At 43.1% G+C, this 27,219-nt stretch overlaps 1 protein-coding gene across 4 annotated transcripts in view; it reads right to left on the reverse strand.

The window, feature by feature from the left end:
- Window positions 1-27,219, reverse strand: part of HOMER2 (homer scaffold protein 2) — a 117,301-nt gene that overhangs the window by 41,213 nt on the left and 48,869 nt on the right. For all 4 annotated transcript variants that reach the window (XM_004370673.3, XM_004370672.2, XM_023725974.1 and 1 more), the window contains exon 2: window positions 7,364-7,520. In XM_004370673.3, coding sequence (XP_004370730.1) covers window positions 7,364-7,520 — 157 coding nt within the window. The remainder of the gene's footprint in view (window positions 1-7,363; window positions 7,521-27,219) is intronic.

The following is a 27,219-nucleotide window of genomic DNA, read 5'->3' on the forward strand; positions in this document are numbered from 1 at the left end:
CACAGACTGGCAAACCCTTGGGCGAAATCCAGCTAGCAGCCTGTTTTTATAAATAAAATTTTACTGGAATACAGCAATGCCCATTAATTCACATACTGGTCTATGACTGTTTTCTTGTTACAAGGACAGAGTTGGATAGTTAACACAGAGACTGTACGGCCCATAAAAAAAATTATGATCTAGCCCTTTAGAGAAAAGGTTTGCCGACCCCTGGGTTAGGGATATATATACATGTGGTAAAACAAGAAAGAAAAGCAAAGGAATGCTTAATACAAATTTCAGGAGAGTGGGTAACCTCTTGAGGGGTAGATGGGAAGAGTACCGAAAAGTTGGCAGTTAAAACCCACCAGCTTCTCCGCAGGAGAAAGATGTGGCAGTCTGTTTCCGTAAAGATTTACAGCCTCGGAAACCCTATGGGGGCAGTTGTACTCTGCCCTGTAGGGTCGCTATGAGTTGGAATCAACTCCTCAGCAGTGGGTTTGGGTTTGGTTTGACGTAGTAGTAAATGATGTGCCTTTTCAACTGGCTAGTGGGTACACAAGTGTTTGCTTTATTATTAGACAAACGGTACATTTAAACAATAAAAAAATAAAGTGCAAAATAACAAAACTGTGAGGGAGGCTAATATTCTTGTGAGTGGAGGTCTGTTGAAAGAGGAGACAACGCCGTTCCTGTGTGGGGAGCAGAGGCAGTGGCTGGACCTGAGGGTTCCAACCTCAGCGGAGATGTGGGGCTCAAGCAGACTGTGGAGTCAGCAGCGAGGGGTCACAGGAGTGGAGGAAGTACCCTGGTAGGAGGGGACAGAGGGAGAAGAGAAGAGGCTGAGGCAGAAGGCTGATTTGAAGCAGTAACCAGGAAAGACCAGGTGAAGGAGCCCAAGAAGGCGGTCAGGACAGAGAGACAGGAGGGAACCAAGGAGGACCGCAGTCCTGGGAACCAAACACGGGACTTCAGAATGCAGGCACTGCTGACCTGTTAGATGCAGCAGAATTATTCAGCAGGATGAAAGCTGATGCCTGCCTGGGGAGTGGGGAAGACAAGTCTCGGGGGAGGGTGAAGGGGCTGCTTGGTAAAGCATCCTGGGCATAAGCTTTAATTTGGGCCCATCTCCTATGGATGTTCTCTTCTTCCTTCATGAGGTATCTCTGAAACTTCTGTAGAGAAAGAATAAAAACCATTTGCCACTGAGTTAACTGATTCATGGCAACCCCATGTGTGGCAGAGTAGAACTGTGCTCCATAGGGTTTTCAATGGCTGATTTTTTTGTAAGTAGATAGCCAGGACCTTCTTCCAAGGTGCCTCCGGGTGAAACTGAACCTCCAACCTTTTGGTTAGCAGCTGAGTGCATTAACCATTTACATCACCCAGAGAAAGACCACTCCCCAGTAAAAGACCCCATTCCTGCAGATCACTGGAACTAAGTGTTCATAAAATGTACAAAACACATGTAATTAAGAGCTACTTGAAGGATGCAAAAAGCTAAGCTCTACAGTGTAGCATCTCATCTACTCTGGACGTCAGAGAAAGCTGCTCATGAAGTGGGGAGACAGAACCCCTGGAAGGTCTTCCCCAATTACAGGGAGATGGAAGTTGAAAGAACTTGGAAGTGTTCCACAAGAGGCTAGGGCTGAGATAACAGCAATTAAAAGACATCTTGCCTGCTTCCAGAGTAGTTATTAACAGATTCATTTTTTAGCCATAGGCAGGGAGGAAAAGAAACCAACATTCACTGAAAACCTACTATGTGCTAGGAGCCTTCCATATACCATCTTCCTTAACAAAAGATGCCCTATATTTATCCAAAAAAGGAAACTATAATGATAGGGAGAGGAGGGAGCCCTGACTGTGTCCTTGAAAGCAATTTTACATTCCCAAAAGAAAAGCCCAAACAAGTCAGGCTTTCAGATATGTCCTCTGAACCATCATGCTCCCTGGCTACACAGCGGGTGCTGCTAAATATTTGTAGAATTGGTGACCTTTAAGGTCGCTTCTAATATAGGATTCTGTGATTCCATAAATAACTGAGAGCCAAAAGCAGCAGGCCCATCCAGAGAGCCGAGGAGAAACACCTGCTGCAGGCGAGTCTTGTCCACAGGCACAGGCAGTTTCTCATTCGGATGGTGGTGATTCACTCACTCTGCAAAGTGTGCCAGCAGCACAGTGAAATCAAGGGCAGCGATAGCTCAATTAACAAATGCTCTAGAAATGGAGTTCCTTTATAATGGAGTTAGCTGTTCTTCCCAGAACCTCACCATACATCGTCTAGCTGTGTCGGTGTGAGCTATGGGGTTCCCAGCAGTGCTCGGGGAAGCGGGGGAGTCAGGAGATGCCCTCATGTGGTTCCTGTCTGTCTGTGAGCAGGGCTGACCTCAGGGGAAGTGCTGAGATTTTGGTCCTTGGTTCCCCTCTTGGAGGTGCCCCTACCCCTGCCCACTGCCCTTCTGGGGGCACTGTACATTAGTTTCAGACCTGGAGAGGATGGGGCCCAGACTGACCTCATCACCCACCCATTCCCCTACCCACTTCTATGGCGTGCTCACTATGGGCTTAATGCAGGGGAGCCAAAGATGAGCCAAGCATGGTGCCCAGTCCTTAAAGAGCTCACAGTCTGTGGGCAGTGCCATATTCAGAAATGAATCTACATAACCCCCTAGAGTTGGAGTCCCTGGGTGGTGCAAATGGTTAACGTGCTCGGATGCTAACTGAAAGTTTGAAGGTTCGAGTCCGTTGGAAGAAAAGCCTGGCAATCTGCTTCTGAAAAATCAGCCACTGAAAACCCTATGGAGCACAGTTCTACTTTGACACACAAGGGGTTGCTGTGAGTCGGAGCTGACTCAACAGTAACTGGAAGAAACAAACAAACCCCACAGTTAGGCTAATGTGGGGTGATGCACCCCAGTGCTCCCCCTGCTCATGTCTTTAGGCAGCAGCTGTGGCTGACACATGAAATATTTTCCCCCCCAAGAAGAAAGAAATGCCTTAGTGTTTCAAGGAGAATGAAAAACAGAGAGGTCTAAGTAGATACTTTTCCTATGACGAACAATTACTCCTAGGGGAGGGAGGGGCCTTCCATGCCTCCTTCTCCAAGTACAGCATGACAAATACCTGGACAGGGCAGAGGAGCTTTGTGCCTGGTGCTGGATGACAGCTGCTAAAGCTGCTGGCGAGAGCACTTCCCCGTCACAGGAAGCTGTGCGCTGAGGGCTGCCAGGCCTTACTCAGTGTCTGAGTCTGGTGTGAACTTTGCTCAAAACAACCTCCAAGTCTCTTTCACACCAGCAACTTGTTAATAAGGCAAGTCCACTCGTTTATTTGGGAGAAGTTTCCACTTTCAGCCTGTAGCAGCCTCCTGCCTTGGGGGGGGACAGCTGGCCCAGAAGTGTCACACAAGATTCCTGGCAGTGGATTTGATGTGGCCAGGCCAACAGACAGGCAGGACCCGGGCCCTAGAGCTGCCGAGGGTCACAGAGGCACAACCAGTGGGGCAAGACATGGCCCAAGGCTAAACACATCTCACCACCTGTCATCTCAGTTCAGATCAACATTTGGGATCAAAGGTCTAAAAAAAGTAGTGGGTTTTCCCCAACATGGTGGAATACAACAATGGGGAAGCCTGGAAATGTCCACACTCCCCCAGCCCAGGTGTGTCTGTGCCTGGGCGGTCAGCCATGAATGGCAGTCTCCAGTGGCCTGAGGTTCCAAGGCATGCGTGACACCTCAGGCATATAGGCAGGGCAGGGAGCAGTGCCCCAGGCTTGGGAGGCCATGCTCATGAATAAGGGCAGCAGCAGAAAGCAAGCTGAGTGCACAGAGAGCTGCTGCACATGGGAAGGGCAAGCGGCGAGAGCCATGTAACAGGGAAGGCAGCAGCAGCAGCCCAGGTGCCCAGGGTCCGTCCAGCACACCGCATCCTAGTCCTACTCATCCATGGGCAAGAAGTTGATCTGTCTGGATAATTCCAGCAGGGCTGAAGCGGGGAAGGGGAGATGAGGAACTCAGGTATGGCTGGGGAGGTGGGAAGCTGCAGAGGACAAGGAAGTGGCACTAGTTGCAGAGGACCATGAGGTAGCAATAGCTGATACCACCCTGGGGAACTCACAGTCCTAGGGTCCTTCTCCACTCCCTACCTGACTGTGGAGCAGCTAGAGACACAGGCTCTGATCTAGACCTGGGTTGTGGGTTTCACTCATTGCTGCTCATCAGCTCAAGAGAGGGCCTAGCAGGGCTGAGTTGGGGGTGGGACCACCGTCTGGTGCTCTGTGCTCAGTTCTCAGGGCAGAAAATGGCCCCCCTCCCACCCCTCCCCCAAGTGGCAGTCAGAGTAATTAAACACCGGCCTGTCCCTACCTTGCCACACCCCGGGGCCTTCTGCTCCCTCACAGGAAGCTCCTTTTTGCAGAACGAGGTTCTGTCAAGTTCTCTGGTGCTGCAGTGGTAAAGCAGGAACTCTGGGAGAGCGGAGGGCATGCTCCAGGAATGCCAGGTGGCTGGGCGCCGAAGAAGCAGTGACCGCAGGTCCTCTGGCTCACTCTCTGAGTTCCAGTGGTGCCCTGTGGCCTAGGCTCTCACTTCTTAAGTGACTCTGTAACTTGATGGATCCCCCACACTGAGACTCCATGAGCTCCTTTCTACAGCTAGGGGTTCAGCCCGCCCTCCTACACCCATCTGATTTCCCATAGCTGTCTGATTTGGCTTGGACTCTACTACATTGTCACAGCCTTCAGGAACTGCAGAGCCTTTAATGATACAGTGGCTGACACTTTGACAAATTACTAAAAGCCCAGCTAATAGGACTAAAGCACTTTCTCTAAGAAAGTAGATTTATCTATATTTAAGCCCAATATATCCTTGGATAACTCAGCTGACAGACGTGCAAACCCATCTCAAGGATGGCAGATGAGCTGACAGAATCTATAGATAAAAGAAAGCAGGTCATCTTGATTCACCACCTCTCACAGAAGATCCTGGCAAGAGTCCAGGCGATTCCCGCTCAAAAGCACAGAGTAGTGGTAATTACAACTGCGGCATCACCATGTCTCCAAGTAGGGGGAAAGAAAGGGCATCTTTCAGATATTCACTCATCAAACACGAGGTGCCCGCCTACTGTGTACTTTCACATTTTCTGTCACATTTCATGCTCATCAGAACGCTGCAATGTGCTATCATCCATTGTTTAGATGAAACAAAACAATTCCAGTATCTCTTTAGATATGCTCACCAGACCAGCTGCTGCTGTCTGAATACAGAGGGGGACAACCCACTAGCTGCACAACATCATGCAAGCACATGCTTCTCGTCAGCCAGGAAGAAGCCTGCTACAACAGAAAGAGCAAGCATCTGGGCGTCCGAGGGCCGGGGTACAAGCACCGGCCCTGCTAAGCCTCACCAGCAGAGTGAACTTGGTCACTGCCTCTGCCTTGACCTTGGCTGTAAAACGAAGAGTTCTAGGGCTCCCCTCCTGAGTAAGAGGAGGGGTTGTAGCAACTGGAAGGAAGGAAAAGAGGCTCCCTGGGCAAAGCCGCCTTTATATGCATTCTCCTTGGGGCTGAGAGCACAAAGGAGGTACTCTGAGAACGTGGGCTGAAGGGAGAATTTTGCCTTGTTAAACAGAAAGCCTCATCCAGGGATGAGGAGTCACCAGCAGGCTCTCACACCTTACTAGGGGATCTTCAAATCGAGCCTGCCCCACACCCTGTGCTCGGTGGTTGTGGAGCGTCCAGGGAGGGAAGAAGTAGGGCCTACAACCCCACCCCATACTCCCCTGCTTCCTACAGTCCCACCCGAAATTCCCCTGCTTCCTACCATACTACCAGCTGCTGTTCAGTCAGTTCTGACTCATGGCAGCCCCATGTGTGTTAGAGTATAACTGCGCTCCATAGGGTTTTCAATGGCTGATTTTTCAGAAGTAGATCTCTGGGCCTTTCTTCCAAGGCACATCTGGGTGGACTCGAACCTCCAACCTTTCAGTTAGCGGCTAAGCATGTTGACCGTTTGCACCACCCAGGGACTTCCTGCTTCCTACTGCCTAGGAATGCTGACCCAGAGGCAGAGGATAGGACAGACTGCAGGTGGGAAACATGGAGACAGAAGGCTACTGTAAAGGTCCAAGCAAGACTGTCAAAACAAGGGTATGGCCTTGAAAGAAAATAGAAGGGATGAAGGTGACACACTTCAAAGGCAGATTCATTTGACCACTGGGAAAGGGAATGATGGCTCTGAGCTTTTTTTAGCCCAAGTGATTAGGAAATGAAAATGGAGAGCTGGTTTGGAGGGGAAAGGGGACTTCAGCTCCAGATACGCTCACTTTCAGGTGACGGCACATAATCCAAGTAAAAACGTCAACCAGGATGAATACAGATTAAAGACAGAAAGAGATTATAAAGCGTCTGGTCTACTTTTTCTACAGACTAGATGATGCCTCTGCTGACATCCCTATTTCATTCTGCTCCCGTAACTATCTGGCAAAAATATGAAAACAGCAGAATAAATGAAAGTACCAGAAAAAAAAGAAAACTATTTCAAGAAATACTCCAAAAATATTTAATAAAATTCAATTCCACGCCTAATAAGACCAAAACCAGACAATATAATACCCAATGCTGGCAAGGGTGTAATAAACTGGCATTCTTGTATATGCTGGAAGAAAGAACGCTTTTGGAAAGCAATTTGGCAATAAGCATCAAGAGCCATAAAGTGTTAATATCTTGACCTGTAATATTACTTCTAGGAATCTATCCTAAGGAAATATCCAAAAAGAAAGGTATGTGATGAACGACTGAGAATACCCGTTGCATGAAGGTGCTTGTTATCTGTAACAGCAAAAAACTGGAAGCCACCTAAATATCCAACCATAGGGGAGAAATTAAGACCGTTATAGGCCCTTGGTGGAAATATTAAACAGACATGAAAATATTAGTTATGAAGACTACGTGGTAACAGGGAAATCTACTTTTTTTCTACTTGCCATAATTCAAACGAAGGAAAAAAAAAGGTAATACGGTTATATAGACAGTACAATTACAACAGTAACTTCTGCGTTAAGTTGGCAGGATTTGGGGTGCATTCTTTTCCCTCCATTTTTCAAACATACTGCATTGCTTTCAGTGAAATATAAGTGATTGGGTATGTCAAAAAGGAGTCCTGGTGGCACAGCGGTAAGCACGCGGCTACTAACCAGAAGGTCAGCAGTTCGAACCCACCAGCTGCTCCGCAGGAGGAAGATGTGGCAGTCTGCTTCTGTAAAGATTACAGCCTTGGAAACCCTCTGGAGCAGTTCTACCCTGTCCTATAGGGTCACTACGAGTCGGAAGCGACTCCACAGCAGCAGGTGGGGAATGTTAAAATCGGCTGGTATGGGCAGTACCTTGGCTCCATCCACACTGATGATCCGATAGCTGTTCCTCGTGACATCATAGAAGTAGGAGACGGTAACCGCCTGCTTGCTTGCAGGCACCCAGTTCTTCTTGGTGCTGGGGTCAATCTGGAAGACGTGCGCTCGGGTGGTGAAGATAGGCTGTTCTCTGGAACAGGAGAGATGCGCTCATGAGTTGACAGAAGGTGACTTTATGTATAATTTATGTTTTATAGGCCACCTACTGCCCTAAAAGATTTTAAACAGCTTGTAGGGAAAGATACATATGCATGAGGACAATTAAAGTAAGAAAAGGGAACACAGGAGAAAGAGATACCAGTGAGCAGTCACAATTCACTCCATTTAGCAGTTACCACCCTGAGGCTGCAGGGCATTGGCCTAAAGAGCAATTTGCTTAAGATTCAACTCCTTGTTGAATGTTTCTGCATCCGGTTAAGTGTTCTATTCTTTTTTAGGACATCTTGTTTTACAATCTTGGATTATTAGGATCTCAGAACCAATTCATTTTTAGGATTTTACAATAATTTTTAGGGGGAGGATTCTGCAACGATTTCAGGGTTTTGCAACCCATGCTCAACTTAATGTTTTATTTCTATTAAGTACTTCTCAAATTTGCAGCACTTTATGGATGATGGAATTATTTTATATCCTTGTGGGTATCTACTTAGTCTACTTCTGGAACCATTTAAGAACTTTTCAACTTGACTGAGCCTTAGGGTTTTATGTTTCTAACTTGTAAGCCTTTTGGGATTTACTTAGAATTCATCAAACACATCTCTTTTGCTTATTCTTGCCTCTGTATTATTGTTGCTTTTTCACTCTACCTGCTTGTAACCACTTTATATGATTATTAACCAAATTAGCACGTTACTTATGTTTCTTTCTGTTTAGCAGGGAACTAGATTTTGACAATAAGCATTCAGAAATAAGGCAGATGGATAAAAATTTTAATGAATTTTAAGGTGTCTGCTTCACAAAATAATACAAAATGAAACAGACTCATGATGAAATATATTTATTTCTGAAGAAAGGATCTTTAGGCAAACTGGCTCAAAAATCCTGTAACTGTTTAAAGTAAGATAAAATTGGGGAGGGGAGCCATCAGGCTATAAAATAATCCCATAATTCATAAAATACTACAGATTTCATAAGTACTTCAGTTTGTTGGAGATACAAAGTTATGTTAGAAGATAAATTACATTTTTTTAACTCCTTCCAATGTCCAAAGAAAAAAAAAGTTGCTGTCGAGTCAACTCCAGCTCATGGTGACCCTATAGGACAGGGTAGAACTGTCCCATAGTGTTTCCAAGGCTGTAGTCTTTATAGGAGCAGACAGCCACATCTCTGTCCCGAAGAGCCACTGGTGGGTTCGAACTGCTACCCTTCTGGCTGCACCACTAGGGCAGGACTTCCAAATGGATGCTCTGGTTTCAAAATGGGGTGGTTTTAGGCAAAGCAATCTTTGAACCCATCCTGACTCTAGAAGACTTCCACATCATTACCGGAAAGAAAGCGCTTCGTTAGGAGAGAAAACATTTTTCTAGAAAAGCAATTTACAATATGAGCCTAAAGCAAGGGATACTCAATAGCACCATGGATATAAGCATCAACCGTCAATCGTGGTTTTAGAAAAATGCAGAAACCCTGTTCACGACTATTTCTCTGATTGAATAAAAGCCAAAGAAGGGCTTGTCATTAACGCTACTTCAACACAGCTGTTTCTACAGGCCACGGGCATTCCTTGCCCCCTGATGCCCCCCTTCTAGGTCTCTAAGCAGGACAAGTGCCTCTGGAGACACGGACTATGAGGACTTTTCTCTACCCTCAACAGTGACCAAGTTCACCCACCCATTTCATTCTGAACCAACTGCCCTTCCAGCAGCAGGGCGGCAGCTGTAGAAACAGAAGCAACACCCACTACAATTTCTCACATCTGCTACTGAGAGGCCTGCTGGTGGTGGTGGGGGCGGGGAGGCTGTGTGCCCAGGAACACCAGCCCTCCTAAGCAAGCCTGCTTGGCGAAGGCTGGCGTCTGGATCTCCCAGCTGTGTCAGCCCAGAGACCATACTTGGCTAATCATCCAAGTGCAACACCATCAAGGAGAACACTGCTTCACACGGTACTCTTTTGCATATGTAACAAGGCAGAGTGACTTAAAGGGCAGTAACTGCAGAAATGTTTTTAAAGAATCAAATCATGTTAAAATCTCTGCCCCGCCCCCTCTTGGCAAAGAGCACTGAACAGGCTGAGGGGAGTGCTTGGGTCCCACAGGAGTCCCCCCATCTCCCAGCCCGGGAAGGCCCCAGCATTCAGCTCTTCCCTTGTGTTTCCCACATCAAAAAGAGGGATTGGGCCTGGTTTTTAGCACACTTAGCCTGCTTCCTAAACCTCTCTGATAGGAATTAGCAGGGACTCTTAAAAAAGTACAAGTTTCCAGACCCCGCCAGAGCCTGTCTCTCCAGGGAAAGGGCCCCTGAGAGCCCCAGGTGATTTTTATCATTGGGGAAGCTGGGGAGACACATGTATTAGATGGTATCAGATGTTTCTAAAAAAAAAAAAAAAAAAATTCTCCAGTTGCCACTGAGTTGACTCTGACCCATGGCGACCCCATGTGTGTCAGAGTAGAACTGTGCTCCATAGGGTTTTTAATGGCTGATTTTTCAGAAGTAGGTCACCAGGCCTTTCTTCCAAGGCGCCTCTTGGTGAATTCAAACCTCCAACCTTTGGGTTAGTAGCCAAGCGTGTTAACCGTTTATACCAGCCAGGGACTCCATCAGACAGTACAAGAAGAAAAAAAAAAAAGGAAGCAGTGACTGCCACAGCCAGCATCTTTCCCCCAGAATATGCCTCCCACAGCTCTGGAGGCCACCAGCAGGACCAACAAGAGGGTCTTGAGGTGCAAATAAGGGAAAGGTGGAGGGAGGCAGAGGTGCTTGGGTCAGGGAACAGGGTAGGGGTGGAAGGCAGCTTGTGGTGGTCAAGCAGTGACCATCCTCAAGTGCTCTGTGTCCTTGAGGCCTGTTATGGATTGAATTGTGTCTCCCCAAAAATATCTGTCAACTTGGCTGGGCCATGATTCCCAGTATTGTGTGACTGTCCACCATTTTGTCATCTGATGTGATTTTCCTATGTGTTGTAAGTCCTATCTCTCTGATGTTGATAAAATGGGATTAGCAACAGTTATGTTAATGAAGCAGGACTCAATGTACAAGACTGGATTGTGTCTTGAGCCAATCTCTTTTAAGATATAAAAGAGAGTAGTAAGAAGAAAGACAAGGAGACCTCATACCACCAAGAAAGCAGCTCCGGGAGCAGAGCGTGTCCTTTGGACCTGGGGTTCCTGTGCGGAGAAGCTCCTAGACCAAGGGAAGATTGATGACAAGGACCTTCCTCCAGAGCTGACAGAGAGAGAAAAAAGCTTTCTCCTGAAGCTGGCGCCCTAAATTCAGACTTCTAGTCTACTAGACTGTGAAAGAATAAGTTTCTGTTTGTTAAAGCCATCCACTTGTGGTATTTCTGTCATAGCAGCACAGCACTAGATAACTAAGACAAGGCCCCATAGGAGTGAGGAGGTGAGGAAGGCAGAGAGGAGAGGGATGAAAAGGTGAGGGGAGGGAGACAAAGAAGATGGTAGAAATTTCTGACCAGAGGTAAGCAAAAGCAGACAGTCATCTGCTGGGCATGATTCAGGTCAGGGTGAGGATGCAGACAAGAAGGGCTCTATCTCCAAATCTGCCTGCGCAGCTCTGGGGATGGACCAAAGTCATCGTGGTCACCCCTCAGGACCCGAACAGAGATGTGAGTGGGTGGGAGGGGACAGCAAGCCCCACAGCGGCTGCAGTTCTGGTCACTGTGGTCAGGGCCTCTGCAGGGCAAGTGGCTGCCCCTGCACAGGGGGAGGCACAGAGACCCAGGCGGGGGGTGCAGGGAGTCCCGGCAGCCCCATTCTGTGAGCGGGCACTCTAGGAGGGAGCAGTGGTCCTTCTGAGGCTGAAGACCTGCATTGCTGGGTCCTAAGGCTCTGGGCAAGGGGGTGGGGGTAGGGGGGCGGCCCTGCACAGCCAGACATGAAACAGTTTTGCCAATAGGAAGTACCCATCTGACTGTGATTTCCACATGAATAACCAAGTCTGAGGGCAGTAGAGAGTTCCATGCTGTTCTCCTAAAATTCAAAAAGTCTAAGGAGTCCATGATTGGTGCAAATGAGTTAAGCATGACTACTAACCGAAAGATTGGAGGTTCAAATCCACCCAAAGGCATCAAGGAAGAAAGGCCTGGCGATCTGCTTTAGAAAGGTCACAGCCATGAAAACCCTATGGAGCACAGTTCTACTCTGACATGCATGGGGGTGCCATGAGTAGGAGTCAACGGCCACTGGTTTTTATATATAGTTTTATTTTGTTAATGTTGTTGAGAATATACACAGCAAAACACACCAATTCAACAGTTTCTACATGTACCATTTAGTGACATTGATTACACTGTTCAAGTTGTGCAACCATTCTCATCCTCCTTTTCTGAGTTGTTTTTCCCCCATTAATATAAATTCACTGCTCCCTCAGGCTCCTGTCTAATCTTTCAAGTGGCTTGTCAATTTGACCCCAGATAGTTCTTAAAAGAGCATAATGCTCAACCACACCAAAACCCACTGCTGTGGAGTTGATTCAGGCTCATAGCGACCCCGCAGGATTTCCAAGGCTGTAAATCTCTACCGAAGCAGACGGCCACAACTTTCTCCTATGGAGCCACTGGTGGTTTCAAACTGCTGACCTTATTGTTAGCAGTCGATCGCTTTAACCACTGAGCCACCAGGGCTCCTTATAATGCCCAAGGCAAACGTTTTTTACTACTTAAGCTAAACGACTGCTTGATTTTAAGAAAGCTTCAGGGAATATTTTTCGTTTAAGGTTTAAAGATTATCTCAGGGCAACAGTTCCAGGGTTCATGTAACCTTCATGACTCCAGGAAGTCTGGAGACCATAAGAATTTGAAATTCTGTTCTGCATTTCCCCTCATTTGATCAAGATTCTTCTATAGAATCTTTGATCAAAATGTTCAGTAATGGTAGCTGCACACTGTCCAGTTCTAGTCTCAAGGCAGAGGAGGCCGTTGTTCATGGAGGCAATTAGTCACACACTCCATATCCTCCTATTCCTGTTGCTCCCTCATCCTCTGTTGCTCCAGTCAAATAGAGACCAATTGTACCCTGGATGGCTGCTGCAAGCTTTTAAGACCCCAGGCACCACCCAGAGAACTAGGAGGTAGAAAAGAGTCACTTAAATGTGTTATCAGGCCAATTAACTAGGATGTCCCATGAAATCATGATTCTAAACCTACAAATCAAGAAACCAAATCCCATGATGTGTTTGGTTATACATAAGCAGCCTCAGCAGCTACTCTTTTTTTGTTGCTGTTGTAAATATATCTATCACATAACTTTTGCCAATTCAACTTTTACAGGTGTATAACTTATTGAAAGCAATTACAGTAATTGGCTGTGCAACTCTACCCTTAATGCAATTTTTCCATCACCACTGGCTCCCCTTTTCCCCCTCCTTTCCACCCCTGGTAACCACTAATAAAGTTTGGTCTCTGTACATTTGTCTTTTCTTGTCTTTTTATATAAGTGAGGGCATACAATATTTGCCCTTTTCTGATTGGCTTATTTTTCTCAGCATAATGTCTTCAAGCTCCATCCATACTATAGCATGTATCAAGATTTCATTTCTCCTACTGGCTAAGTAGTATTCCATTGTATGATGTACTACATTTTGTTTATCCATTCATCTGCTGATAGGCATTTAGGTTGCTTCCACCTTTTGGCTATTGTGAATAGTGCTGCAATGAACACTGGTATGCAAGTCTCTTTTTAAGAGTTTGGTTTCAAGTCTTTTGGGTATATACCTGGGAGAGGAATTTCTGGGTCATATGGTAGTTCTATTTTTAGTTGTTTTTTAGGAACTGCGATAGTTTTCCATAAAGGCTGTACCAATTTGCACTCCCACCAGCAATGGATAAGGGTTCCAATTTCCCCACATCCTCGCCAACATTTGTTATTTTTCTGTTTTTTTTTTTTATCTCAGCCATCATAAAACCAAAAACCAAACCCATTGCCGTCAAATCGATTCCAACTCATAGCAACCCTGTAGAACAGAGCAGAACTGCCCCATAGGGTTTCCAAGGAGTGGCTGGTAGGTTCGAACTGCCAACCTTTTGGTTAACAACCAAACACACTTAACCACTGCGCCACCAGGGCTCCATCATAGTAGGAGTGAAATGGTATCCACTGTGGTTTTGATTTGCATCTCTCTGATGGCCAACAATGCTGTGCATCTTTTCATGTGTTTGGTGGCCATCTGAATGTCCTCTTTGGTGAAATGTCTATTCAAGTCCTTCACCCATTTTATGATTGGGTTACTTGTCTTTGTCTTTTTGTTATTAAGTTGTTGAAGTTTTATATATTTGGTTATTAGATTCTTGTTGGATGTATGGTTTCTGAAGATATTTTCCCAGTTGGTAGCCTGTCTTTTCAGTTTTTTTGTAAAGTCTTTTGATGAGTAAACATTTTTAATTTTTATGAGGTCCATTTATTTTGTCTTTTGCTGTTTGTGCTTTTGTTATTATATTAGATAATCCATTGTTGAAAGTTAGGGTTTTAGGGTTTTAGTTTGCACATTTAGGTCCTTAATCCATTTTAAATTTCCTTTTGTGTATAGTGTGAGGCACGGGTTCTATTTCATTTTTCTGCATGTAGAAATCCAATTTTCCCAGCACCACTTATTGAAGAGACTCTTCTTTCCCCATTGAATGGACTTAGCACCCTTGTCAAAAATCAGGTGATCACGGATGTGTGGGTTCATTTCTGGACTCTCAAGTCTATTCCACTGGTCTATGTGTCTATTGTTATACCAGTACTGGGCTGTTTTGATCACTGTACCTGTACAGTATGTTTTAAAATCAGGAAATGTTGAGTCCTCCTACTTTGTTCTTCTCTTTCAACACTGGGCCTCTTGCCATTCCATATAAAGCTGAGGATTGGTTTTTCCATTTTTGTAAAGGCCACTGGAATTTTGACTGGGATTGTCTTAAGTCTATAGATTGCTTTGGGTATTACTGACATCTTAACAATATTAAGTCTTCCGATGCATGAACATAGAGTATCTTTCCACTTATTTAAGTCTTCTTTAATCTCTTTTAGCAGTGTTTTATAGTTTTCTTGGGATAAGTCCTTCACATTCCTGAATATTTTTTCCTAGTTATTTTATTCCCTTAGGTGCTATTGTAAATGAAATTATTTCCCTTTCAGATTTCTCATTGCTGGAATATAGAAACCAAACTGATTTTTGTTGGCTGACCATGTACTCTGCAACTTTGCTAAATTCCTCTATTAGCTCTAGAAATTTCCTTATGGACTCTTTGGGATCTTCTCTATACTGGATTGTATCATAGTGAATAGAGAGATAATTTTATTTCTTTTCCAATCTGGATACCTTTTATTTATTGTTCTGGCTGGGACTTCTAATACAACGTTGAATGGAGTGGTAGGAGCAAGCACCCTTGTCTTGTTCCTGATTTCAAAGGGAAAGCTCTCAGTCTTTCTTCATTAAGTATAATGTTGGCTGCTGGCTTTTCAAACATGCCCTGTATAATACTGAGGAATTTCCCTTCTATTCCAATCTTCTTTAGGGTTTTCACCAAGAAAGGGTGTTGGATTTTATCAAATGCTTTTTCTGCATCCAAAGAGATGATCATGTGGCTCTTTTCCTTTGTTCTATTGATGTGGTGTATTATGTTAACTGATTTTCTAATGTTGAATCATCCCTGTATCCCTGGAATAAATCCTATTTGGTCATGGTGTATGACTCTTTTAATATACTGGATTCTGTTTGTTAGTATTTTGTTGATTTTGCATCTATATTAATAAGAGATATTGGCTTGTAGTTTTTTTTTTTCTTGTAGTGTCTTTGTCTCGTTTGGTATCAGAGTTATGTTTGCTTCATAGAACAAATTAGGGAGTAATCCTTCCTTCTCTATCTTTTGGAAGAGTTTAAACACTATTGGTGTCAATTATTCTCTAAATGTTTGGTAGAATTTTCCAGTGAAGCCATCTGGTCCAGGACTTTTTTTTTGTTGGGAGATTTCTGATCACTGAGTCAATCTCTTCACTTGTTATGGGTCTGTTGAGACTTTCTATTTCTTCTTGAGTCAGTTTTGGTAGGTTGTGTGCTTCTGAGAATTTGTCCATTTCATCTAGGTTATCTAGTTTGTTGCTGGACAGTTGTTCATAATACTTTGTCATAATTCTCTTTATTTCTATTGGGTCAGTTGTAACGTCATCTCTTTTACTTTTTATTTTGGTTAATTGCATCTTTTCTCTTCTCTTCTTTGTCAGTCTACCTAAAGGCTTGTCAATTTTACTGATCTTTTCAAAGAACCAACTTCTGGTTTTATTGATTTTCAATTGTTTTTCTGTTTTCAATTTTATTTATTTCTGCTTTGATCTTTGTTATTTCCTTTCTTCTGGTAGGTTTAGGCTTAATTTTCTCTTCTCTTTCTAGTTTGTGGAGTTGTAGAGTTAGACTGCTGATTTGAGATCTTTCTTCTTACTTCATGTAGGCAGTTATTGCTGTAAGTTTCCATCTGAGTACTGCCTTCACTGTATCCCATAAGTTTTGGTATGCTGTGCGTTCATTTTGATTTGACTCTAAGAAATTTGTGATTTCTCTTTTGACTTCTTCATTGATCCACTGACAGTTTAACAGTGTCCTGTTTAACTTCCATGTGTTTGGGTATTTCTGCAGGTTTTTTTTACTTTTACTGATTTCCAGCTTCACTCCATTGTGGTCAGAGATTTTTTTTAATGGCATTTTAAGAAAAGGCTAAAAAAAAGACAAGGTTGAAAACAAAAACCAGTAGTTTATCGAGTGCTTAACATATTGCCAGGCTTCACATGTGATCTCTCATTTTAGTCATCACAACAATCCTACAGGGAAGGTGCCATACAGGTGGGGAAATGGGGTTCAGAGAAGCCAAGTAACCTGTCTTGGGTCACACAGTTAGTAAAGGCAGCCATGAGATCTGAAGTCAGTTCTAAGTGACACAAAAACCTTCCCTATAACCCATTATGCTTTTCTGTCTTCCTAAAATAATAGTTGTCGGTAGTAGGCAGCTTCTGCCATGGATCCCAGAGACCCTGGTGTTCATATCCTTGGGTAGCCCCCTCCCCTTGACTGTGGGTGGGACCTGTGACTTGCTTCTAACCAGTAAAATATGGCAAAGATGATGGATGTCATTTATATGATTAGATTACATAAGCTCATGCCTTCTGTCTTGCTAGCATACCCTCTTGATTGACCCACATTGCAAGGAACTGGGGATGGCTTCTGGTCAAAAGCCAGCTAGAAACTGAGGCCCTCAGTGCAACAGTCCTCCAGTAACTGAAATTCTGCCAGCAACCATGTGAGTTTAGAAATGGTCCAGTCTTCAGATGAGATTTAGCCCTGACTAACACCTTGATTACAGTCTTGTAAGAGATCCTGAAACAGAGAACCTGGCTAAGCTGTGCCCAGATTTGACCCACAGACACTGTGAGATAGTAAATGTGTGTTGTTTTAAGCTGTCAACTTTGTGGTAATTTATTATACAGCAATAGAAAACTAATCACAGAACGTTTACTAGACACTAAGCATGTATATGTTCTCATTTAGTCCTCCTAGCTGGGCTGTCCTGTCAGTGGGCAGCATTACCCTCACTGTCAGTGGATCATAGGATGATTTTAGGCAACCAGGATGACAAAAAAAAAAAAAAAAAAAAGGAGCCCTGGTGGCACAATGGTTAAGCATTTGGCTGCTAACTGAAAGGTCGGTGGTTTGAAACCACCAGCAGCTCTGACGGAGAAAAGACCTAGTGATCTGCTCCCATAAAGATTATAGCCTTGAAAACTCTATGGGGCAGTTCTCCTCTGTTATACAGAGTTGTTGTGAGTCGGAATCTACTCAACAGCCCCCAACAACAACAAGGAAGGCAAATCTTTACATCTTGATGGGCAAAATCAGAATACTCTACAAACCTCATCACAGAATTCAGAAAAGCAGACCCAAACTTTGAAAGAGTATCTTACCTCACCTGAGACAGTAAAAGAGCTGAAATTAGGACACAGAAGTCAGTTCCTGTAAGTGTGCAAATTAGCACAAATAGAAAAACTCAAGAGAAGCAGAACTTTCCAACTCAGGAGGCTGCATTTCCTTCCCAGCAGGGAAAAGCTGAAGAGAGTGTGTATCAGAGAACAGAAACTACCTTCATACCCAATTCTATTCTCCTTTCTTTGGTGCTCAATGCTCAGGGAGTATATTTCAAATATACTCCTGTTCCTTCTTCAGTGCTTTAAATAGAAAGCAGATGTTTCCAGATAGCAAAACGTTTCTTCAGGCAGACAATATAACTTACTGTTCCCTTGCATAGTCTTTTTTAGAGCTGAATAAACACCAATTGCTGTTCATTGAACACATTTTGGAACCTGACAGCAATTGTTCCCAAGAATAATTAGGCATTCTGTGCAACGTACTTATGTTTAGAATATGAAAACCACTTGGCTCCATGTGAAACGATTCTGCAAAGAACTGGTATGATTAGTTTTTGCAGAAAAAAAGAAAAGTGATGTTTGAACTTATCATAATGCTCAACTTGCAATGCTCAGCTCCAAGCTTTTTCTGACACAAACCTGTAAAACCTCACAATACTTACTTCTCCTACATCTATCTGAACAAAGCCATTCAGACTTTTTTTTAACAGTTATTTAAACAGTGTTTTAAAGTCTCATAAAACCAGTTTCCATCAAGTCGACTCCGACTCATGGTGACCCCATGTGTGTCAGAGTAGAACTGTGTTCCATAGGGTTTTCAATGGCTGATTTTTCAGAAGTAGATGGCCAGGCATTTCTTCCAAGGTGCCTCTGGGTGGACTCAAACCTCCAGTCTTTCAGTTAGCAGCTGAGTACGTTAAGCATCTGCACCACCCAGGAACTCCTCAAAGTCTTATAAGGTGTCCTAATCAGTTTATCTGCCTTGAATCTCGAACCCCTCCAAACATCATCCATGCAGCGCAAGAGGAAGGTCTTTGCCAGTGGGGCCCAAATAGGTAAGATGCTGCTTACCCAGCTGCAAAGGCCTTCCCCAGCTCTCTCCCCAACAAGACCAGCTCCAGATGCTTCAGAATGATTCACAGGCCCCTGACCACCTGGCCCAGTCCCCTCACCAGACTGGCTTCTGCTATGGTTGCTGCCAGCACTTCCAAATCACCTGCACTTTTCACACGTCCATGACATTACACCTGCCCTTCTCTTGGCTTAGGCCTCTTCCCTTGGGTTGCCACAGAACCCCTATCAGTCCTCCAAGCCCCACATAGCATGTTGTGATGACAAATCTGTGCTCTGAGGATGAAGTCCCTGGACTGGGCATTAGTCTCAAGGGACCAAAAGCATGGGTTCACAGGGTCAGTGTTTTACTCAGCTTCAGGTCCCTGAACCTAGGATAGAGAACTGCGAAAACAAAGAGATGTAGCCAAGAGTTCCTCCTAGTACCTTCTCCTATGCCTAGAATCTAAGTTATAAACATACTGGGGTTCTAGTTTCATACAAAAGCCCCAGAGTAAAATTATCACTACTTGCAAATAATATGATTCCACATCTAGAACACCCAAGAAAATAAACGAAAAATGACTACAAATAATAAAATTCGGTAATGTGGCTGGGGATAAAATTACTAATAAATAACCACAATCAATAGCCTTCCTGTATACACAGCCAAGTAGAAAATACGATAGATTAAAAAAAATCCTATTTACAGTCGCAACCAAAAAGAAATTTTCTAGGAATCTATTTAAGGAGTATGCAAGATCTATATTTAAGAAATAAAAATAAAAACTTCTGAGTCACACAAAAGAAAACTTGGATAAGACATATCCTGTTTTTAAATAGGAAGAGTGAATATAAAGATGTCAATTATCCCTAAATCAGTATATAAATTTAACACAGTAAAAGATCAACAGGATTATTTTTAGAACTAGACAGAGTTATTCATTTGGGGAATTCAGCATGTGAGAATAGCCAAGAAAATTCTGAAAACGAAGAGCAATGAGGAGGTGTAGCCATCCCAGATACTGGAATATGTTGTTATAAACTTATAGTAAATAAAAGAGAGAAGCATTAGCAAGTAAATCCAGTAAACCAACTGCTGTGAAGTCAGTCCTGACTCATGGCAACCCCACATGTGTGTCAGAGTAGAACTGTGTTCCATCAGGTTTTCAATGGCTGGTTTTTCAGAAGTAGATTGCCAGGCCTTTCTGCCAAGAAGCCTCTGGGTTGACTGGAACCTCCAATCTTTCATTTGGGAACCGAGCATGTTAACTATCTGCATCACCCAGGGACTCCATTAGCAAATAAATAGATTAATGGAATAGAACAGAGTCCCGACAGAGAAGCATAGGAATTAAGTATATGACACAGGCAATGTTGTCCATCAGTGCGGACACGGGGTCATTCCACAAATTCTGCTACAACAATGGGCAGCCACCTGGGGAACCTTCACCCGCTGGACCTTAACCAGAAGCCTGTGTCCCTTCAAGTGAGGCCACAACTGCCCCATCCTATTAAAGTTATTTCCACCTGCCCAAAAACTGCCTAGATTTTCTGCCGAGAAATCTCATCTAAGAAACACTTGTCACACATCCTCCTGGTCTGCTGAGGAGGGATTCCCCTTCTGGGTCACATTTACATCAGGGAATGGGATGAGATAAGCGCCCCTGATGAATGCTGATGGGCTTCATTAATGACACTACGTTAGACCCTAGAGTGCATAACAGCTTTTAAGGAGCTTTCAGCACACATTATCTGTTAGTCCTCATGTGATGTGGGCTTGACAAAGTTCCAGGCCCCTAGAAGCTGCTGGTTCTCAGGCTGAGGGCTGCCCAAGAGGGGTCATCAGATCCATTCCCAAGTGCTCTGGGAAAGGGTCCATCCGGACTCAGAAAGGGGTGGTTGGGTCCAGAGCAGTGGGTGAGGATTTGGAAGGTCAGGAGGGGAGAGACGGACTTGGGAAGAAGCAAAGCAAAGGAAAATATTTTCAAGGGGTGAAGGAAGCAGGCTTCTCTGAGGGTGCAGGATAGGCAAATAGATTATGGGAAGACAAGGGAAGGGGGAGTCTTGACCAAGGACCAGATGGAGAGAGAATAAAACAAAACTCACCGGTAATATGCAATGCCACCCCATGTTCAAATGGCACTCCTCTACCACATTTCCTCTGCACAGACACCTCCTCCCACTTCCACACATACATGACCACCCCTCCACCCCCAGCCCAGAGCCCAGTAAATCTGTTAGGTTTAGCAAGTGAGGGGAAAGGGCGCTCCAGGTGTAGACAAAGGTGCATTCAGACACCAGCAAGCACCACTGTGTGGCTACAGGAGGGGGTGGCACCAGGGTGGGCCGAGGCCAGACTGCCAGGGACTCTGAACTTGAGGCTGAGGAAAATGGTCTTTGTCTTGAGGCCTAGCATCTCCCAGCTGGGTTCAGTGGAAAATTTATATCAGAGCTATTTTTTTCTTCCAAATATATTCCCAAAAATATGTAAGTAGGAAAAATGTTACATGCACTTTACAGTTGTTCTCATAATTATGATACCAGACTTTAAGAAATGGTGTGCTATACTCAGGACTGCCAGGAAATCACATGGGAGGTTTTGATATGCTGATCACTGTCATTGGAGCTACACCCAGGTATACAACCCACCAACTAGCCACTGCGATGATAAACACCTTCTGTTCACAATGATTGATCTACAGTTGGTATTTTGTCTTAGGATTTCAACATATATTCATGATTTTATTCTGTATATGGCACATGGAACATTTATACTATAAAAACTCACTCCCCCTGAATCTATGGTGAACCAAGGTAATTTTAAACAAAAAGCAGTTTTATGATTCTCATACCGTGAACTCCATAAGCCAGGAACTGGAATACATCCAAGTAACAATTTCCAAAACAGCAGGTGGTGAGCTGCCCAAGTCGTAACGATTAATGATTTCTGGAATAGCCTAATTCAAGAGAGCCCAAAATACCGCTGAAGGAGCAGTTTATACTCTTCCCTTTGCTATAACATGAACGTGCACAGAGATTTTCATATTACACTGCAATAAAATCAAAATTAGGAAGACTCTATGCTATACCTGATATGAGGATATGACTTAGCAATATCATTTCTAATATTAAGCAGATGTGATGTTTTAAATGACTGGAAGCTAATGCTCTCAATTTTAAATGTTGAGATCTTTTGTATTCATATGTAATAAAAATAAAATTAGATGTTTGATTACTTATATATTTTGTTCTTAATAAACTATAAATAATTTAATGTCTCTGATGTTTTGTTTGCTACAGTTAAAAAGCATTCAAACATAAATGTGAATAGTTCTTGCGGCAGTTAATTCATCTGTGAGATCACATCTTGCTGTACACTTTATGTCTTATATTTGTACACGTTATATCTTATGATCTGTTGGTCTCCCACTAAGACATCACAATGGGCAAATTGTTCTCTGGTAAAAGAAATTTTGGGAATGCTGATTTTTGAGCAAAGGAGTAGCATGATAAGATAATTGTGACTCATATTAAGGATGGGCTAAAGGGGGAAGAGACTGTAGGCTATTAAGAAGGCACTACACATAAGTTACTGGGTGGTACAAATGGTTAACAAGCTCAGCTGCTAACCAAAAGGCTGGCAGTTTAAGGCCACCCAGAGGTGCTTCAGAAGAAGAGCCTGCCAATCTACTTCCAAAAAATAAGCCACTGAAAACCCTCTTATGGAGCACAGTTCTATTCTGACACACATGGGATGACCCATGAATCAGAATCAACACCATGGCAACTGGTTACTGGTTACACATTCATCCAGGCACATAGCCAACATCAGTGGGGATAGAAAGAAGGGGATGGGTTTGTGAGATTTCAAAAGTGACAATGGTACAACATTTATAAAAAAAAGGATCAAGTGATTTTAAAACATTATATGGCTACAGTAATCAAAACAGCCTGGTACTAGTATAACAATAGACAGACCAATGGAATAGAATTGAGAGTCCAGAAATAAATCTACACATTTATGGCCAACTGACTTTTGACAGGGGTGCCAAGTCCATTCAATGGAGAAAGAAGAGTCTCTTCAATAAGTGGTGCTGGGAAAACTGGATTTCCACATGCAGAAAAATGAAACAGGATCCATGCCTCACACCATACACAAAAACAATTCAAAATGAATTAAGGACCTGACTGTAAAAACTAAAACCATGAAATTCTTAGAAGAAAATGCAGGGGCAATGCTGTAGGGCCTAGCTTTTAACAACTGATTATCTAACATAATTACAAAAGCACAAATAGCAAAAGACAAAATAAATAAATGGGATCTCATAAAAATTAAAAACTTTTGTTCATCAAAAGACTTTACCAAAAAGTGAAAAGACAAGCTACCGCCTGGGAGAATATCTTTGAAAATCATATATCTGATAAGAATTTAGGGGAATCACGGGTGGAAAGGAGGAATGTGCTGTCATAGAATGGGGTGAGCAATTAGGGTCACATAACAATGTATGTATAAAAACTTTGTATGGGAGACTAACTTGAAATGTAAACTTCATTTAAAGTACAACAATAAAAAAATAAAAAAAATTTAATAATCACCCATGAAACTATGGCCCCCGGATGCATTGTTAACCCAGGAAACCATTCCCAAAGCCCACTCTTCACACAAAGATTAGACAAGACTATAAAACAAAAAACAATACACATGAAGAATGTGCTTCTTAGTTCAATCAGATATATGAGACCAAATGGGCAGCTCCTGTCCAAAAGCAGGATGAGAAGGCAGGAAGGGACAGGAACTGGTCAAACAGACACAGGGAACCGAGGGTAGAAAGGGGGAGTGTGCTGTCACTTTGTGGGGACTGCAAATAATGTCACAGAACAATACTGTATTAATTTTTGAATGAGAAATTCACTTGAGCTGTAAACTTTCACCTAAAACACACACACACACACACACACACACACACACACACACACAAAAGAATCTAATAACCAAAATATATATAAAACTTTGGCAACTTAACAACAAAAAGACAACCCAATCATAAAATAAGCAAAGGACTTAAATAGACATCATACCAAAGACATTCAAATGACCACCAAACACATGAAAAAATGCTCAACATCATTAGCCAACAGAGAGATGCAAATCAAAACTACAATGAGATACCATTTCACTCCCACTAGGATGGCTGAGATTACAAAACAGAAAATAACAAATGCTGGTGAGGATGTGGGAATACTGGAACCCTTATCCATTGCTGGTGGGAATGCAAACTGGTACAGCCGTTGTGCAAAACAGTGTTGCGGTTCCTCAAAAAACTAAAAATACAACTACCATATGACCCATCAATTCCACTCGTAGGTATATACCCAAAAGAATTGAAAGCAGAGAACTCAAACAGAGATTTGTACAACAATGTTCACTGCAGCACTATTCACAATAGCCAAAACGTGGAAACAACCTAAACGCCCATCAAGAGATGAATGAATAAACAAAATGTGGTACATAAATGTTTTTACTCAGTCAGTAAAAGAAATGAAGTCTAGATACATGCTACAATACGGATGGAGCCTGAAGACATCATGCTGAGTGGAATAAGTCAGTCACAAAAGGACAAGTATAGTATGACTTCTTACATAAAAAACAAGAAAAGGCAAATGTATAGAAACCAAAATTTATTAGTGGTTATGAAGGGTGGGTGGGAGGGGAAAAGTGGGGGGTGGGTTACTGCTTATGGAGTACTGAGTTTCAGTTTACAGTGACGGAAAAATAGCATTGATTAAGGCCAGGACTGCATGACTGATTATTGTAATTGCTGTCAATAAGTTGTATGCCTGTAAAAAATTGACTTGGCAAAAGTTGTGCGACAGATATATTTACAATAACAACAAAAAGAGTAGCTGCTAAGGCTGCTTATGTACAACCAAACACCTCATGGGATTTGGTTCCTTAGTTTGGAGGTTTAGGGTCATGGTTTCACGGGACATCCCAGTTAATTGGCCTAATAACGTGTTTAGTGCCTCTGTTCTACCTCCTAGTTTGTTGAGTAGTGCCTGAGGTCTTAAAAGCTTGCATAGGGCCATCCAAGGCACAACAGTTGGTCTCTATTTTCCTGGAGCAACAAGAGGAGGAAGGAGAGTCAGGAATAGGAGAAGGAAATGGACGTGTGGCTAACTGTCTCCATAAATAACTGCTTCCTTTTCCATGAGACCAAAAGAACTGGATGATGCCTGGCTATCATTACTGAACATTTTGATCAAAGATTCTACAGAATACTGATCAAAAGGGGGGGAATGCAGAACAGAATTTCAAATTTTCATAAAATTCAGACTTCCTGGAGCCATGGAGGCAGGATGAACCCATGAAACTATTGCCCTGAGATAATCTTTAAACCTTAAACCAAAAATATCCCCTGAAATCTTTTTAAAACCAATCATTTAGCTTAACTAGTAAAGAATGCCTGCCTTGAGCATTGTGTTCTTTTAAGATCTATATGGGATCACACTGACAACAGCAACTCAAAAGTTCAGACGGAAAACTTAGGGGCAGTGGTTAATGGGAGAGGAACAACTCAGAAAAGGAGGTTGAGAATGGTTGCACAACTTGAAGAATGTAGAGACCAAAGTTCATTAGTGGTTACCAGGGGTGGGTGGGAGGAGGAGTTACTGCTTACGGGATACTGAGTTTATGTTAAAGTTAATGAAAAAATTTGGAAACAGTCGTGATGTTCGCACAACTTCGTGAATATCATTAATGCTACTAAATTGCACATGTAAAAATGGTTGAAATGGCAAATGTTTTGCTATATATGTTTCACCACAATTGAAAAAAAAAGTAAGGAAGGAACTGGTTTAGGCACTGGACTAGGAGACACTCTCTAGGATGCTCTAACCTTGCCCAAGTCACTTCCCTTGCTGAGAAGTGGGGATATTAAGTCAACCACCCCAACGGATAGTCGGGATTAAATGGGAGAACTGTGTAAAATGCTTTAAAAAAATTGTTTAATAGCAACCTGTTAAAGAAATACTACAATCTGTTCGTTACAGGTGCAACATCCTACTATAGTGAAAAGAATCCCTTCTCCACCTTAGATAGCTGAATTCACCCAAGGAAAATCCAACTATCTCCATTTAATACCATCAGCAATTTACACAAAGAAATATTCAAATAGAATAACTATGTGCTTTAATAATTTAAAAAAATGTTCCAAAGTTTAAAAATTTAGAAGCTTGGGGCCTGTTTTCTCTTTTCCTGGCAATACTAAATACTAGCTTTGGTAAATTGGTTTCATGGTTCACTTTTGCCTTTTCAGTTCCTGGGTAGCAGCAAAGGGAATTCCAGTACCAGTTCCAGAAGCCAACCCGTATAAGTATATGGCCACCACTCTGAATTTGGGTTTGGAGGAAAAAGCTATTTTTGTTCTCCTCGGAATCACTCATGTTTAAAATTAGAATTGCATGCTGTGAAGAGGCTGGTAACTTGCCAAGTCAATTGCAAAAGGTGTAAAACACAAAATCAAAGGTGCAGACATAACCTCAAAAGAGTGCCTGTGGTGTTTTCATTTAGACTATCAGTTGATCTTTCAGGCAAATGGATAATTTGCATGTGTGCATGCCAATAAAACTTTATTTACAAAAAGAGGTGGCAAATGTAGAATCACCAGATCGAGCAAATTAAAATACAGGATTTCTGGTTGAGTTTAAATTTCGTATTAACAATGAATACCTTTTAAAATTATTTTTTATTGAGATATAATCTAGATACTATAAAATTCACCCTTTTAAAGTATATAAATGAGTAGTTTTTAGTATATTCACAGAGTTGGGCAACTATCACCACTATTTAATCTTAGAATCTTCTCAGAACCCCAGAAAGAAACCCTCAAGTGGGAGAAGCCAAGATGCTGGCTTAGTCAGATGCACCATACCATCCCTCTATAGCAAAGACTCAAGAAACTAAGTGAAACAGATGCAGATAACAATCCTGGAATCCCGAACATCAAAAAGGAAGGACAAAGAATTGAATCGAACACGAACTGGAAGAAAAAATTATATGAATGCAGCAAAAGAGGAGAGACAAGGAGTGAAGGGGCTCTGCCAGCCATCCCGGCTCAATGTGGCCATTCTGAGACAAAGCCAGTAGTGACCGCAGGTTGAGGAAGCACAGGAAGGCAACTTACCGGCATTCCCATAAAAGACAGAGAAACTGATTAACACACCCAGAGAGAAGCAAAGTAAACAGATCATGATCCAGATCTAAGAAAGGAAAACACAGAAAGGAGGGAGAAAATTCCAGGGATCCTTCCGTCCACAGAGCAGGGAGTGAACCAGGATCTAGAGTCAGATATATGCATGAGCAATGGTCCCAGACCTCTGGCGTGGGTGGCGTGCATGAGGCAATGAATCAGTGGTGTATTGGTAGGAGGTCCCCCACCCAACCAAACTCTGGGCAGCCCCCACTGCTTGCACTTGGTTGGAGGCAGGTCCTGACTGTTGGCTGCAGTGGATAGGAAGTGCCCAGGCAACCAGGTTCACCAGCCAAACAAGTGTACTTTCCCTCCCCTGGCCACCCCACCTGACATGATATGAGCCCCAGTGAGTGATGACAACCTACCCCCTGCTCACTCGCCACACTCACCAGAACTGCTACTCCGTCCACTTGGCAAATACCACTGCCTACTCCTGTGCGCTGGATCAATGACAAACAACA

The sequence above is a fragment of the Trichechus manatus genome, unplaced genomic scaffold (assembly GCF_000243295.1).
Source record: "Trichechus manatus latirostris isolate Lorelei unplaced genomic scaffold, TriManLat1.0 scaffold00009, whole genome shotgun sequence".
In the NCBI taxonomy this organism is placed as follows: domain Eukaryota; kingdom Metazoa; phylum Chordata; class Mammalia; order Sirenia; family Trichechidae; genus Trichechus; species Trichechus manatus.